A 17,848-nucleotide genomic window follows, 5' to 3' on the forward strand; every position below is an offset into this window, starting at 1 on the left:
CTGTTTAAGCACAAATTCGTCAGGAACTCGAGAAGTCTTGCCCTTTCCCAACGCTTCAAAGTCTAATCGAGCGCTCCATGAGCTTGTGGGCACCTTGCAGAAGAAGGGGAAAAAAATCCAAGGCTTTTGGGATTAAAAAAAGTGCATGCATCGAGGGACCACTTTTATTAATGTTCTGAGCCAATATCTGTGCATGCATCCCTTTTCCCCTGTCTTTTTGCAATTGTGTACTTCATCATACACTGTTGTATGCATCTCCTTCAGGATTTTCCAGACTTTTTTCTTTTTTCTTTTTTGGTCTGGAATTGGATTTGTGCCCCCAAAGTGTTTGAAGATTTCATTGAATTCTATCAAACAATCTCCATCTAGAGGGTCTCAAGATTATTCAAGCATTATTAGATTGGCAATGGCAATGTGTTCTTGATTTTCATATCTTTTAGTTTAGCTCATATTATCTCTTAATTGTTTAGTATTATTTTAATGTTTTTTCATGCGAAAATCATACAAGATCACAATACTAAACAAACACCACACCTCACCTCCCTCCCTCTCTCTCTCTCTCTCTCTATATATATAAAACCATCCACTCGACTAAAAATACCCATGATCCAATTCAATTACGACATGAATTGAAAATCTCTGGGAATCAGAATTGAAATGGTCTCTCCTTACACGGCAAGGAAAGATACCGTTAGTAAAAAAATAATTTCGAACCTGAAGGTGAAAAATATATTATGATAAGTCCCTGTGAACAACTGTACAAGCAGTAGCCAACAAGAGAACCTTGCTGTCTTGTACAGTTGTTCAAGTAGCTGTCAAAGAGGAACTGCCAAAAATTTAATGCCTAAGTTTGTGGTGAGACAGGATTATACAATGAATAGTTAACATCTACCTCTACCAAGTTCAAAAAACAATGATAAAAGTGACCAATTGTAAAAGTCTAAGATAAATTATTCTTCTCGTGGTAATTTTAGATTGTTAATATAATAATTATTGAAATTTAATATAATCGTTAATTTTAGAACATGTAAAATTAAATAAAATATGTATAAACTGATACATATTTATAAAATAATAATAATAATATATAAGAAAAACAATGATAAGGCTTGATCAAATCTCATATGGCTACGGCCTAAGAGGATTATCACCAAGAAAGCATTATAGGCCTCGAAATGTGCCCAGCACCACCAAGCATGTGTCCACAAGTGACAATATTAGCTTTTATATGTATATAAACATTTGTGCTCTATTTAGATTTTTTTTTTTAATATTAGCACATTTAAATTATTAAAAATATATTTAAAAAAAACAACAGCTCAAGCACTAAGTACATCAGATCTTACACCTTACAAAATACAAACTAATTATACATGAAAATTAAAACTACAAACGAAGCACAAAACCTTGGCGAATCACAGAATACTCAATGACAACTGCTAAAAATATTGCACATAAATATTTTCGTCTCCTCCAACTCCAAGCAGTCTGTTGACTCACCTGGGTTTGGAATTTGACACTATAGGATACATGACTTAACTTGCAACTATCTAAAAGATAAATCATTTTCATATATAACAATAAATTTCAACAAAATTTAAGGAAAAAGAAAGTATAATAACAACTAGTGATAGAACTGATCAGAGCAAGATAGAAGAGCACGAATCAAACAAACAAGATCATGATAGAATGTACTGTGTAATGTAGCACCAGCAGCCTAAACTCTTCTACTTTAGCCTCTCACAGCTAATAATGAAGGAATGCCAGACAAGTTTGGAGTGGTGTTCCTATTGATGTCTCTTTTCCCATCTTTTGAAGAAGGTTTGCTGCTCAAAGCTCTCATTGGGCTAGCGAAAGCCCAACCCCAGCTCCTGCTCCTGCCATGAGCAAGAGGGCCAGCTCCTGATGATTTCCCATTCATATCTTCAGCTGATGATGAAACCCAATAGGATGATGATGAAGAGGAAGACGAGGAGGTTATGATAAAGCCACCGAAGATACCGCCACACCTCACCCTCCCTTTCATGTGAGAAGTCCCAACAGTGACGGGCTTGCCTTCCCTTTGGGACTCCACTCTTCTTAGAGTGCAATCACCAAACCCAGTTGAGATTCTCTCGAAGAAGTCACCGGAGAAGCTCCTGCTTCCACACCCGACGGATCTAGACCTTGACACCTTTCTATCGAAAGCGGTGGCAGAGGCAGTTGCTTGGCTGTTAGGACTATCATCATCATCCTCCACCACCACAATATTGTCACCTTTCTTTGACAAAGAAGAACCTAAGCACTTCTCTTTTGGCCTCACCGTGGACCCATTTGTTGCTGGTGGTGGTGGTGGTGGTTGTGTAGTTACAGCTAAAGAAGACATATTTTCTGTTTTTCTAGTTGAAGTACTAGACTTGGAGGAAGAGAGATAGAGAAATGACCAAAACCCTCTTCTCCTTGGGCTGAAATCCTCACCATCATCAGTAGCAGAGTTCAAGAAATGGCCTCTCCTGGGAGTTGTAGTAGATTTGCTTCTCTTGAAAACAATATCACGATCTGATGATGATGATACCATGATTTTCTTCTTCTTTTTAGCCAAAAGAAAAGGGATCCTGGCCCTCCTTGTGTAATATTCTTGATAGTGACTATTATTGCCACCATCATTTCTACATTTTGTTGTTGTCGGACGCACAGCAAATGATAGCGAAGTACCTGCACCTCCATTGCTAGAGCTACCAACACCAATATCAGATCTAAAAGAAGGAGAAGAGGATGAGGAGGAGGAACCACGTATAGGTAAAGGAAAAGAAGAAGAAACAAGCTTGCCAAGCTTTTCTTGAAGACAAAAGGCACAGATCCCACCTGGGTTGTTTCTGTACGGATGGTCACTACATTGCATTCCATCGCTCATATCTTCTTCACCTACACCAACCCTACCTCCCTTGATATCCATCATCATCTATGACAATACTACAGTCACTGCAAAGCAAAAACCTTTATGATTCCTGGATAAAATATAGTACTAGTAAATCCTTTTCTTGATTTCTTGGTTTTTTGATACTTTTTAAGTGCTTCCTGACTGGTTTTTGGTGTTTTTGAGAGAGATGGGAAGATAGATGCAAACAAATGGAAGGGAACATGTGGTCAGAGAGTATAAATTGAGTGCATTCAAGAGTTTAGAGGGGGGGAGGGAGAGTCCCCAGGAGCACGTGGAATACTGACTTAGCCAATATATTTTTAAAGAGGTGTTGAGCAAGACAAGCAAAACCCTAGTAAAATATATCTGATCTCTTCTCCCTTGCCCCCTTCCAAACACAGAAGAATCTATAAAAGCCTGTCCTCCTTCTGAGAGACTGATAGGCCTCTTAGTTTGCTCTGCTGCTTACCATTTCTTATCTGTAACAGTACTCTTTTTTCTCGGGTTTAGAAATTTAGCAGAGAAAAAAAAAAGCGATGTGCACCACATCCCTTCCCTTCTATTGTGTCAAGATTTTTATTAAACCAGGATAGCGATTTTTATTAGCAGTGCTTTTTGAAGGAAAGCCGTTTATAAAGCCAAATGAAAAGGATAAAAGGTTTCTGTCTTTTATTTTTATTTTTATATGTAATATTGAAAAGTCAAAAAATATATATATATTTTTTTATAATGAAGAGTCATTCTTGTCTATTAGTAAAAACTGCTAAAAGCTTCTTTGATATATTTTTATGCAAAGGTTTTTAACTGAAGTTGTATTAGCCGGCTATAATTAATAAATAATTTTATTAATATAAAATATATTAAAATATAATTAACTTTTATAAATGACTTTTTATTATTGGAGTGTACATAAAAAAAAATCATATTTATATTATTCTAAAAATCATTTTATCATTTTGATTATTTAAAATAATATATTTAATGACAAAAAATAAATGATATGTCACAACCCGATTCTTGGACCCATAACTAATACATAGACATAATCTCCCTCTAAGTTCATTACCCATACAAACCCGAACATGCTTACAAATATTTTTTATTAACTTAATCATAGTTTTATGCAATATTTATTATCATAATTAATTCAATAATATATATTAATATCTTAATACAAACCTTAATACAAAATCAATAAATATGGAGCACTAGTTAGATATAATTAAAAAAACTATTAATTACAATTAAAAGAGCAGGTTCTAAAAGTATAATAAAAACGACTTATTAACAAAACTATAAGCTTGGAAAAATAAATAATGAGAGGGTTAGTTTCAACATCTTAATAAATAAATAAACATTTAATATACACCTATAAGATAATACATTAATGATGAATATATACAAGTTTGACTTTATGCTTTTACAAGAGAATTTCATAAACAGATCATTACAAGAAATATCATAAGATAAGGTTCGTCATAAAATCACAATGCAGTGAGCAAGATGCTCCAGACTGGGATAATCAGTCCCCACAAGTTGGTGACACCTCTGATTAACTAAGGTTTAAAACTATAATGTGTAAAAAGATTAACACTATCCTATTAGCATGAGTATTTTGATTGTCATACCATAAGGTTGTAATCAAACAAACATAACCATTTCTTAAAGGCTCAATTCATAGAATTAATCAAATGAGGCGCAATCAATTCTAATATATATAATATCTCACACCAAGGATTTAATTTCAATAATTAATCATGTTTTATAATAAACAAGAGATATTAAATCATAAATATTACCATGAATCATGATCCATTCCATATTAACAATTCAAATATTTATATTATTTTTTTTGCATATGAAATATTATCAAAACACCTAACTCAAAGGTAATAAGAACACAAAAGCAGATATTGAAGGAAATTTTATTAACGCTCAGCAAGTAAAATATTGGGAATATCTAAATACAAAAGAAGACATACTCAAAACAACTCAAAATAAATAACATCAAAGATTAAAACTTTAAGATTATAGATTAAAATATAATTATAAATGTGAAATGGATTCGTTCGTTCAATCTCGAACATTTCCTAAACTGACCAAATGTTTTTTTAAAAAATATTCACCCTCCATATCGAAACTTATCGATTCGTTGACCTAAATTAACCTATTAGTTGACCGAAGCCAAGCAAGCCAACCCGTTGACTGATTGATCAGGATTTCATAATCTCGATCCATTAGTCTTTCCGAAAATGCTAAATGTTCAAATTTCAACTAACACCTCAAAAACATAAACCTCAAAACCCTAAATCTTATCAAATTCAAAATCTTAACTACTAACAACAATTATACATATCAAAGCATAATGCATACCTTAGTAACTTATTTCTTCTAATTTTCTTTATTTCCTCCTCTTGTTTTTTCTTCTCCTTCCTCTTTTTTGATTATGTCTCTAAATTCTGATTTCTCCTTTTTTGTTTTTCTCTTTCTATTTATATTTATGAATCTCATGCAATTACCAAAATATATCTCATTTATTTATGCCTAAAATCAACTCCTCCAAGGGCATTATTACATTTTCTACTAAAATCTCTATTTTTCCTTCAAAATATTTCATTCTCCCCACCTTATAAAAGTTTCATCCTCGAAACTTGACATAAATATTTGAACACTTACCAAATTTATCAAAAAAAATAAGGATACTTCTCACGTATTTGTCCTTAAGCTCCCATGTCTCTTCCATACGTGAATGACCTTACCACTTCACTTTTATTGAAGATATTTCCTCTTATAGAAGTTTCCTTACTTATTGATCCACTATAGCTTCCAATTTCATCTTATAAGTCACATCATCTACCAATTCAACTGGTTGAACTTCTAATACATGAGATGGATCCAACATATAATTTCTTAGCATCAAAACATGGAATATTGAATGAATAACTGACATTTTTTGTGGTTGTACTAACCTATAAGAAACTACAACTTTCTCCAAAATCTTATATGGTCCCATGAATCAAGGACTTGTCTTTATTTCCAAACCTATACTTACTTGGTTGGTGATACCTTCAAAAACATATAATTATTTATTAAAAACTCTAAGTCATTCCTTCTCCTATCCGCATAACTATTTTTCCTACTCTAAGTAGCTTGAAGCTTCTCTCTGATCACCCCTATCTTCTCTAGGTAATCTGAATCAATTTTGATCTCATTAGCCTTTTTTTATCAACCTCAAATCAACAAACCATTAATCGACACTTTCGACCATACAAAGCCTCATAAGGTACCATCTTAATGCTAGCCTGATAAATGTTGTTGCAAACAAATTCCACTAATAATAGGAACCTACTTCAACCAACTTCAAAATTCACAACACAAGCTCTAAGCATATCATGTAAAGTCTAAATAGTCCTTTCTAACTAACCTTCCATTTGAGGATAAAAAGCTTACTCAATTTCACCTTAGTACCTATAGCTTCTTGGAATTTCACCTAAAATCGCAACGTGAACTGTGGATTTCTAACTGAAACAATTGAGACCTCCACTCTATGTAGTTGCACAATCTCGCTAATGAACAATTCTGCTAGCTTTACATATCCATAAGTAATCTTAACTTGTGGAAAATAGGTTGATTTTGTTAACTTGTCGACAATCACCCATATCAAGTCATAACCCTCCTCTCTTAGGAAATCATATCACAAAGTCCATTGTGATCCTTTCCCATTTCTATTTTGGAATTAATAATAGTTGCAACAATCTAGGAGGTTTCTAGTGTTCACCCTTTAGCCTTTACCCTTTGATAGGTCAAACATATAGAAACAAAATCTACTATATTATCCTTCATCCTATTATACTAATAGCACATCTTAAGATCCTTGTACATATTGGTGAAACCCGGATGTATTGTGTGAATTGTATAATCTGCCTCTGTCATCAATTCTCTCCTTAAATTATCCACATCAAGCATATAAAATCTATTTCTATATCTTAGCACATCATCCCCACCAATCATAAAACATGCAACTTTTCCCTGCATTACCTCATCTCTGATCCTAAGTAGCGAATCATCTCTCTTCTAAGCTGCTTTTATTTTGTCGATCAAGTTTAACTTAATCTAAGAGTGAGCAATCATTGATCCAACTTCATTGATGTTAAATATGACTCCTTCATCCACTAACGCATACAACTCCTTGATCTTCGTACCTTCAAAATACAAGTTAAGCTCTAAGATAAGTTTTTGCTCAAAGCATCGGTAACTATATTTTTACTGTTTGGGTGGTCTGTATGGTATATCATAATCATTCATTAGCTCTATCCATCTCCTCTACCTTAGATTTAGATCATTTTACCAAAAATATATACTTCAAACCTTGTGATATATATATGAAGATCTCATAAATTTCACCATACAGGTAGTGCCTCCAAATCTTTAATTTAAAAATTACAATCATCATCTCTAAATCATGCATAGGATAGTTCTATTCATACTTATTCAGCTGTGATGAAACATAGATAATAACCCTGCCATGTTGCATCGGAACACATCTTAACCCTACTCTCGAGGCATCACAACACATTGTGTAACCGCCAAAACCAGATGGTACTACTAAAATAGGCACTGTAGTCAATCTCTACGTTAACTCTAATAACCTTTTAACATAAGCTTTAGAACAATGAAACTTAACATTCTTATGTGTTAACTCGATTAGTGGTGCAGAAATATGAGAAAAGTTCTATATAAACCTCCAAGAAACTTCTAGTCTTTATCACTAAAGTAAGTCTAAGCCACTGCTTGATTGCTTCAATCTCTTGAGGATCAACTTCTATTCCCTTCCTTAACACTACGTACCCAAGAAATGCCACACTTTCTAGCTAGAACTTGCTCTTTGAGAACTTGCCACACAACTAATGATCTTTTAGAGTTTGAACCATCATCCTTAATTATTGGTCATGCTTTTCTCTAGACCTCAAATACACCAAAATATCATTGATAAAGACTATCACAAATCAATCTATAAATTGCCTGAACATTATATTCATCAAGTTCATAAAAGTTGTTAGCGCATTCATCAATCCAATATACATCACTAAGAACTCATAATGATCATATCGAGTTCTAAAAGTTATTTTTGGAATATTCTCTTTCCTTATCCTCAACTAATGATACTCGGATCAAAGATCAATCTTAAAAGATAATAGAGCTCCATACAATTGGTCAAACAAACTATCTATACGAGGGAACGAGTATTTAACAAACAATATTGGGGCTCCCCAAAAAGGCACACTTAGCTGGATGAACTTTTTATTCAACAAATCTTGCAGCTAATCTTTTAGTTCACTCAACTCTATTGACACCATTCTCTACAGTATCAATGATATTGGTTTGATACTTAGAACTAAATCAATGCAAATTTCAATCTCCCTTAATAGAGAAAATCCAGGTAAGTCATTGGAAAAGACATTGATGAACTCATTGACTATAACACCCTCAACTTTTATTATTGATCATACTATCATTTTGTCATATTTGTTTTAAAAGAGGTGAAAGAAAAAAATTTATTTCTATCAAAACTTTGATAGAGTTTCCCATATATTATCGATACCAAGTTATTGACAATACTTTAACTTTCTTCATTATCACTGTCGTAAGGCGACATCAAAATGACCCGCTTTTTGTGCTTCTTGAAAGGTGGTGTTGGGAAAGGAAAAAGTTTTGGATTTAATCATAAAATTATGATTATAAAGTTTATAAGTTGCCACCTAGTATTATGGTTAATAGGAAACCTATGGTCTACGAAAGTTTGTGTAAGGGACTGTTTATGCAAGGAAAAGACACATCTCCCCCAATGCTCCCTATGTAAGATAAGTTGCATTATTGTTTGATTGTTTTTCTAGGTCGTGTTTTTATTCATTGGTCTTTGTCTAAGATCTCTCTTGGTGAGAGTCTTTATCTTATTAAGTTAAATTATAACCATTCTAAAGTCTAAATTTTAGCATCGTATTTATTTTGCATTTTGTATCTTTAATACCTGAATGTGTACTTTACTGTGTAGTTTTACACCCCCAAATATTAAAGTCTATAGCTAAACCCTAACACTTTAAATATAAAGTGAACAAAATGATTGGTGAAGGATTTTTGATATTTTGGCCAAACCCTAACAGATAATCATAAACTAGTTATGATATCATTTTTCTTTTGCATTTTTAAAACATGAGAAAGATGCATTTTTTTTTCATGGAAACTTAATGGGAAAATTTTTAGGATTTGGCTATATGCACATTTGTTTTTTGGTTTTTTTTTTTTTAATTTTTTGAAAGAGAAAAATTAATTTAAAAATTTTGAGTGAATTTTTTTTTTAAATAGAAAAGTTTTAGAGAAAACCAGATATTTTAATACTAGATCTGTATCTTACAGTGTAAATATATAGCATGATATTATCCAAGGTTAGTAAAAAAAAACATGTGAGAAAATCATAAATGTTTTGAAAGGACTTTTTATTTTTTTTTTGTTTATTAAATTATTATTATTATTATTATTATTATTATTATTATTATTATTATATTGGGCAAGGCCTAACCTAGCCAACTGGGCCAAACCCAGCCAAGTCAGGTTGGGTGTCAACAACAGCCCAACAAACCTGGCTCTTTTTTTTTTTTTTTTTTTAGGTTGGGTTGGATCCAACCTAACCACTTAGGCTGGATTGAAATGGGTCCAGCCCAAATAAAAAGCTAAGAATTTTTTGCTACTACATGCAGTAGCCCAGGTGGCTTCTTTTGGGGAGAAAAAGAAGAGGAAGGCTTGCCTGGCCGGAGGAGAGTGGCCACCGGAGGTGTTCTTAGTGTTGCAGGGAAGATCGACGAGTAGTTAGTGATGACAACGACGGTTGAGGCGTGGTGGAGGAGCTAGCCAAAGTGGTGGCCGAGAGGGGGAGGGGGAGAAAAACTAGGCTAAAACATGATGTTTTGCTAACTTTGCACACTAATTTCGCCTCCTTCATACCATGAAATCCATCTCTATTTATAGGGCATGGAAGTTGAAAAGTTTGGCCCTTGATTTGACTCAGAAGGATTCCAACTGTTAATTCAAAGTAGCTATCATGGTTGTCTAATTTTCTGCAAAAAGGGTGGTTGGGTTGGCTACTTTAGGGCGGTGCCACCACCGCAGAGGTGTTAATTGACAAGAAAGAACTCTATTGGGGTGTAGTCAGATGTCAGGCCATCGTTTATGTGCAACTTTTGTTAAATTTGACGGAGGGATGAATCATTAAATTCCTTGGGAAGGAGGCCACTCGAGAAGCTTTTCCAAAGAAGAAGATGAACAATTACCAGACAATGCGTCGTCTGGTCTTTTTCTTTACTGTTCAAAACAATTCCATTTTAAGGATTTAGGGTTTTGGTCAAAGTTCAATTTGGTCCCCTATCTTTTAATTTCTTTCCACTGTACCCCTAATTGACTCTAACCTTATAATTTTATATAATTTTATCCTTGCTGAACTTTAATGTCAACCATGAATTTCAGCGCTTTTTTTATTTTGATCTTTGGTCTTGGATTTAAGCAATTTAACCATTAATTGAGAATTAACTTTTTATTCTCTTTTATTTTACTCCTTGATTTCAATCAATTAGGTTCCCATAGTTTGATGCCGTATGCAAAATGGTCATTGACTGTAATGTTTTTCAATTTAGCCCTTAAATGACTAAAAACTTTGATCTTCTAGCAATTTTACCCCTGATGTCAATCAAGTGACTTGGTAAAAATTAAATTTGGTCTCCTAAAATTTCAATATTCTCAAAATGAGCCTAAATTGGGCTCCCAAACTTAATTTTTCACCAATTAAGCCCCTAGGAAATTAATTTGATCAATTTAAAGTATAGTAAAGTCCTTGCACCTAATTAAATCTTTTAATTGAACCCAAATTAATTCTTAAACATAATTAAACTTTTAAATTAGCTTATGATTAAATCAAATTGGCTGATGAAAAATCTAATTATATCTCTAGGCTTAATTTTTATATAAATTCATCCAATAATCATGTAATTGACCTAAAATTTGCATCGTCTCTCCAATTTTGGGTAAAATAGGGTACAATTAGGCTTTTAATTCCATCCCAAATTACAATTTGATGTTTTTCTACATATGAAATCCTCTTAGCTCGCTTTTTCTAAAATCCTTTTTTTTATTTTTATTTTTTTTATTTTGAAAATAAAGAAGATGAATTTAGGGAATAACCCAGAAATGGTTGATGACAATCACCATCATGATCGCAAAGTTCTACCATCCAAAACCATTCCATTCTTAACATTTCATAAACAGTCATTATAGTTCCAAAAATAAAACATAGCTATCAATTCATATGAATACACATAACAACAATAATATAATCTAACCAAATTAACTTAAATTCATAGAAGCTAAAATAAAATAAGTCTATGCCTAATTTAAACTTCCAATAATAAGTTTTTAGGATTTAAATATTACAGAACCTAAGGATTAATCTAACTACAATATTAAAATGAGACTTCAAAATGATTGTCATAACCTAGTTTTGGGTCCCCCCTAAAAAAATAATATTATATTCATCTTTCAAAAAAATTAGATAAAAAGAAAAAGAAAAAATAGAAAAGCCATTAAAAAATAAAAAATAAAAAAAAATACTTGCAAGAGCAATCTAAGAAGGGTTGCAGACACATAAAAAACTAAAAAGGAATTTTAAAAAGAATTGAAAGCCTAATTGTACCTCATTATACCCAAGATCAAAAGACAATGTAGATTTAAGATCAAATTAAATGATTTTTTTGATGAATTTGTATAAATGTTAAGTCTGAGGACTTGATTAGACTTTTAATAGGCCGATTTAATTTAATCGTGGACCCAATTAAAGGTTTAATTAAGTTTAAACCTGGTTAAATTAAAAGAGTTAATTAAGTGCAAGGACTTCATTAAACTTTTAATGGGTCAAGTTAATTTTATTTGGGACTTAATTGGTGAAAAATTAAATTTGAAAGCATAATTTGAGCTTAATTGAGAATATTTGAATTTTAGATGATCAAATTTAATTTTTACGAGTCAATTGGGTGAAATCAAGGGCAAATTTATAAAAAATCAAAGTCTAAAGGTCAATTAAGGGTTAAATTGAAGAAATTCACAACCAATAGCCTTTTTAAAAAAAATGACTAAACTTTAGGGACTTAATCCAGGTGAAATTAAGGGTGAAATTGAAAAAAAATAAAAGTTTGAAGATCAATTAGGGATTAAATTAAAAATATCAGACTAAGAACCACTTTGTAAAAATCACAGAAATTGAAGTGTTTAATCAAAAAAGAGCAAGGGTGAAATTGCAAGGAATCTAAATGATTATGGTTGATTTGGGGTTCCATTACAAAAAGCCAAGGGTTTAGGGAACTGATAGAAAATACCATGAATTTAAAATACATTGTCTTCTTCCTTTGAACCTTAAAAAGGGCTTATAAAACCCCTTTGTAGAGCCATTTAATGTGTCACCCATACCTCAAATAAAATGAAAAGGATACTCTATGGTATAGCTCAACCCATACTAGACACTCAACTTGATTCTCGCTGGTTTACCACTTAAAAGTTGATAAAAAAAAATTTACAAATAGAGGCTGACCTGATTAGCTTTTATAGCATAATTTTTAAGCTTATGATTCCATGATTTTAGAATACATTGTCTTCTTCCTTTGAACCTTAAAATCTGCCTATAAAACCCCTTTCCAAAGCCATTTAATGTGACACCCATACCTTAAATAAAATGAAAAGGACACAATAAGGTAAAGCTCAACCCATACTATACCCTCATCTTGATTCTTGCTAGTTTACCACCTAAAAATTGATAAAAAAGTGACCTATAGAGGCTGACCCAATTAACCTTTACAGCTCAATTTATCAACTTGTGATGGTGACTTTTGGCTAATAGTTAAGATCCTTTACATTTGAATCAAGGGCCAATATTTATCTCCAATAAAGACCAGATATCACTTTTTCATCTCTTATGAATAAGGGTGGGTTTCATACAAGGAGAGAGGAGAAAAGGGAGGGGGGGTGGAAAGTGTGCTAAAAAATAAGCATTTACTCTACGTTTTTTAGCTACCCAACCAGTCTTGTTTCCTCTTCAACCTCCTCCTCAGCTGTGATCAACTCCTTCATGCCAATTGACATGATCAAATAGTTGATGTCTTATCTCAAGTACAGTAGTGTTGAAGTAATAAATAACCTAGTAAGACCGGGGTCAATTCATATGGAGGTGAACTATATAAATTGCAAATACTATATTATAGATAATATAAATAAAACAAAGAATTAAATAGAACTTTGAGATGTGAGGATTAAACAATGATAAAAACAATTGTCAAGGTTAGAGGATCCACTAATGGTATTAAAAATAAGTATAGTATAAACTCTTTTTATTACTCAACTGGAAACCACATATAAAAGAGGTTTCAATCGGATGATTTATCCGTAATAGTTCATTATAAATTTTTAACATAATCATATTAATTATCTTATTTTAGTAACACCATACTTTTAAATAGTGTCAGGAATTCATGATGCTAACTTATGTTAACAACAAATCAAGTTTCTCTCATAACAATGATATCGGCTGAAGACTATAAAGAATCAAGTATTTATTGTACCAAGTGTTATACAATACAAATCTAGTTAAGCATTTAACAAGCAATATATTAAGAATTAGTAAGATAGAAATATTAAGACATATTAATAACAAACTTTCTTGGATATAAACATTGAAGTCCATGCTAAGTAATACATATTCTAACACCATTAGTGAAACCTTTTCACAATGACAAATTAAACTTAGCTAAACATTATAAAGAAAAGAAACATAAATAAACAAGATAAGAACATAGTTATGATATAAGTTAACTAAGTATAGGAAAGGAAATGAAAAATATAGATGAGAGATTAATATAGCATGGAAGAAAACTTGAACATTACAAAAAGAGAAAGTAAGAAAATGATCTTGATCTGAAAATAAAGATGCCTAAATGTATGAAAAATGCCTCCTTTTATAGGCTAAAAAAGACTATTCATTTGGTAATTAACTATTGAATTAGTGGCCAACTATTGACTTAGTGGACTTGGTGGCTTAGGTATGGATTTGTTTTCTAGACAAAATGGCACTGTTACAATCCAAATTTAGCAAAGTGATATCCATGCAAGTTGTAGGAATTTGTCTCACCTTTCCACCAAAAAAGAATGAGTGCATTTGAACTTTTAGAACTTGAGATATGGGCTGAACACTGAATAGTGTCTAGGCTGCATAACAGATTCAGACTTCTTTTTTGTTGCTAAGGTTTGAACTTCAAAACAAAAGAATTGAGTCTTGGACTCTCATGAATGTTTTAGGCCTATGTCTTAGCTTTCAATCCATATAAACCAGACTGAAATCCAAGATCTACAGCTCATGATATGACCCAATGACTAAATGGTGTTCTAGTTTGAATTGAACCAATATTTTTTTTCTAACCTTAGCCATTTATTTGTCCTTTCATTTCAATAGTTAATCACATCAATCAATCCTTTGAATTGTGAGATATGCTTCCATTTAAAATAAGCATTTACCACAAATTAAAGCTATCTTATATTATCAAATTTTTTATTATAAAACATGCTTAAGTTAGGGAATTTAATGATACTTTATGCAATTTGATGATATAAAGCCTTAATGAGAATGCACTTTGAAGTATTAATCACCCCCCAACTAACTTATTACTAGCCCATAGTAATTAAAGAGTTAAACTAGAAAAACAATTTGCAAAATCCATAAGCAAGGCATTCATCATTTAAGCTTTCTCCTCAACTCATGTAACAAACACTAAGCCAATAGCTCCCAAATTAGTTGACTTTAGGGTATTAAGTGTTAAGACACTCCTTCGGACTTAATTGCTTAGGTTAGGGAGGCTACAAAAGCAAACTTATCTATGTTTTTATCATCATCAATATTATATTTATTATCATTTTTTTTTCTTGGAAAACATATACTATCCCTTTCCCTTAGTTGTTACCTTTAACAAAAGAACATAAATAATATAATAATCTAAAGTGCAACCCACAATCATATGTTAAAGCATGTGTGTGAAAATAAAGGTTTATAAATTCTTATTAAATAAGTATATGAGCATAATCAAGTGATAACAATGTGAGAGTTTGTAAACCTGAACATTTCATAAGAAGTGTGTGATAAAACCTTGTTCTTGAATGTTTATTAAGATACATCTTAAGAGTCAATAACATTCCTCCTTACTCTGCCATCTTAACAATAACAGTTTCGTCAAATAGTTTTAATAACAACAAAAGGTTTTTTTTTTTTTTAACTTATGACTACTACCCTCCCCCCCAACCAAAATGAGACATTGTTCTCAATGTTTTAAAGTAGAAAGGTAGAGTATAGAAAACATCATTCAAAGCAGCAACTACTAACAAACCTGAAACACACTTCAACAAAAATAAGAAATAACAAAACAGAAAAAAAATTATGTTATTAATAAAACCAAAAGACACAAGTTTTTATAAACTAAGGCTAAAATCCAATCTAAGTTTTTTACAGCCTTCCCTGGTTGACCAGTCTATTTGACTCATGAAGGAATTAATTATAGAGATTAAATATTGCAATTAATTAATCAGTTGTTCAGTAGCAGCAGCATAGATTATGATTTGTTGCGTCAAAAATGTAAGAAAATTCTAGGCTGAAAACTGAACAGTGTCTGGGTTGCAGAACAAATTCAAACTTCTCTCTTGTTGCTAAGTTTTGAACTTCAAAATGGAAAAATTGAGTATTGGACTTTTCATGAATATTTTAGGCCTATGTCTTAGCTTTCTATCCATATAAACTAGATTGAAATCCAAGATCTACATAGCTTGATATGACCCAATGATTGAATGATGTTCTAGTTTGAATTGAACCAACATCTCTTTTATAACCTTACCTGGCCCTTTCTTTGTCCTTTTACTTTCAATAGTTAATCACATCAATAAATCATTTGAATTGTGTTTAAGTTATATTATATTATCAGACTTGTTATTATAAAACGTGTTTAAGTTAGGGAATTTGATAATACTTTAAGTACAAATGATGATATAAAGCCTTAATGAGAATGCACTTTTAAGTACTAATCACCAATCATCTCCTTTTTCCATCATAACACAGCTCCCTTACCTGTATGACCAACTCCTCCACTTCAACCATCAGTATCTTGCTCCTGCTCTAGTAAAGAACACTATGCCAACAACTCCTCTTTTGGCCAAACAACCTACGTTGCTAGAAAGAAGGCCAGACCACCAGTTCCAGTAGTATCTTGTCCAACACCTTTCTTCCTTCCTAGCAACGGCAACATCGTGGGCAGTACCTCCAGTGGCAGTGTTGAACACGAGCAGTAGTGGTCTTTCTCTTAGCCATGCCAACCTTCACCACCAGCCATCAAGAATGCCACTAACATTGTCACTCCTTGTCCAGGTAAGTCTCTTGCTCCTTCCATTCTACTTTTTTTTTTTTGGCATGCAAGACATGAATTAATTAATGTTTTATTAGTGGTAGCATTCATTAGCAATTGGGTAAAGTGGGCTGGACATTTAGCCGAGCTCACACGGCTAGGCTAAATCCATCCCATCATTGTATATAAAAAAGAATAGAAAAGAAAATCATTAGGCCTTTAGTCGGCCCAACCAGCTAGGTTGAGCTTGGGTCTCGAGCCTAACCAGACCAGTCCTAATGGTAAAGGTGTTTACCAAACACACCTTAGTGTCTTTCTCTTATTTTTTAATTTGTTTTTATTTTAATGTTTAGCCCAACAAGCCTAAAGAAAAAATCCAAAAAATTATGAAAAAAAAAATTACAAGGACCATTTTGAAATAATTTGTGGGTTCCTCACATATGTTTCCAGAAAATTTAACATCTCTTCTTTTTTTCTACACGGTTTTGTTTCTCTCTATTTTTATCAATTTTTTAGCAGTTATGAACTAAAATTTAGCTTTTGGTTGAACATTACCTAAAACCAAGTCAGAAACAAAGTCTAATTTGCAACAGAGTTTAAATTACAACATAGTTGTGACAACAACACAAATTCTCAAGGATTTAACCAAAATGACCAGATAAAGAGGAAAGAATTAGGTAACATTATGGACTTTTAATAATAAGAAGAATCCTAATAAAAGACAACAGCTTAAGGAGGGAATAAAGGAAGCAAATCATGGTAGAAACAACTTATCTTCTTCTTTTCTGCATTGTTTTGCTTCTTTTTATTTTTTTTATCAATTTTCCAGTGGCTATGAACTAAAATTTGGCTTTCGGTACATAATAGTTTTATTCCATTATTGTTTTAGGTTGTGAGAAGAGATATTTCTAATTTTATTTCTAGACATTCAAATACTTATTTTGCCTAATTTGGTATGTAATCCATTTTTTTTCATTCATGCTTTTTGAATGGTTTCTATAGTAAGTATGCTTTTATTTTTATGAATTTTTCAATAGTTAATTATTTATTTGGATTAAGAAGAAAGCAAAATAAATGAATTAGGATGATTTGACTTTCAGGTTAAAAGAATAAGACAAGTTAAAATCGTTATGCTTTTTAACGATAGCTTAAAATACTTGATCGTTTTTTTGCTCTTAAAACTTTCATCACCGAATATAAAATTTATTTTCAATCTTTAATTTGATTGACCTTAAGGAATTAATTATGATTTTTTTCTAATTAATTTAATCTTTTTTTTTTATCATCCTTATTTAAAGGAATTTAAGTATTTGCTTGAATTAAATGAACACCTATTTTACTTCGATGTTCAACCTAACTTGTTGAATGGACAATTTCTTTGAACTAATCATATAAACACTGAATTATCTCTTATATTTTTTTTTAAGAACTGTAATTTTCTTTAGTTTCCTTATTAATCCCCAATCTTTATTTCAGCTTC

The 17,848-nt window shown here is 31.9% G+C and overlaps 1 protein-coding gene across 1 annotated transcript; it reads right to left on the reverse strand.

The window, feature by feature from the left end:
* Positions 1 to 1,551: 1,551 nt before the first annotated feature.
* On the reverse strand, positions 1,552 to 3,322 carry LOC118062654 (uncharacterized). The gene has a single exon (XM_035076488.2). The coding sequence runs from the start codon at positions 2,939 to 2,941 to the stop codon at positions 1,733 to 1,735; it is 1,209 nt and encodes a 402-aa protein (XP_034932379.1). The 5' UTR covers positions 2,942 to 3,322; the 3' UTR covers positions 1,552 to 1,732.
* Positions 3,323 to 17,848: the final 14,526 nt, after the last annotated feature.

This window comes from Populus alba, chromosome 8 (genome assembly GCF_005239225.2).
Source record: "Populus alba chromosome 8, ASM523922v2, whole genome shotgun sequence".
Lineage (NCBI taxonomy): Eukaryota > Viridiplantae > Streptophyta > Magnoliopsida > Malpighiales > Salicaceae > Populus > Populus alba.

Coding starts and splice junctions, on each gene's coding strand:
- LOC118062654 (XM_035076488.2), bottom strand. CDS start 2,941: ATGATGATGGATATCAAGGGAGGTAGGGTTGGTGTAGGTGAAGAAGAT.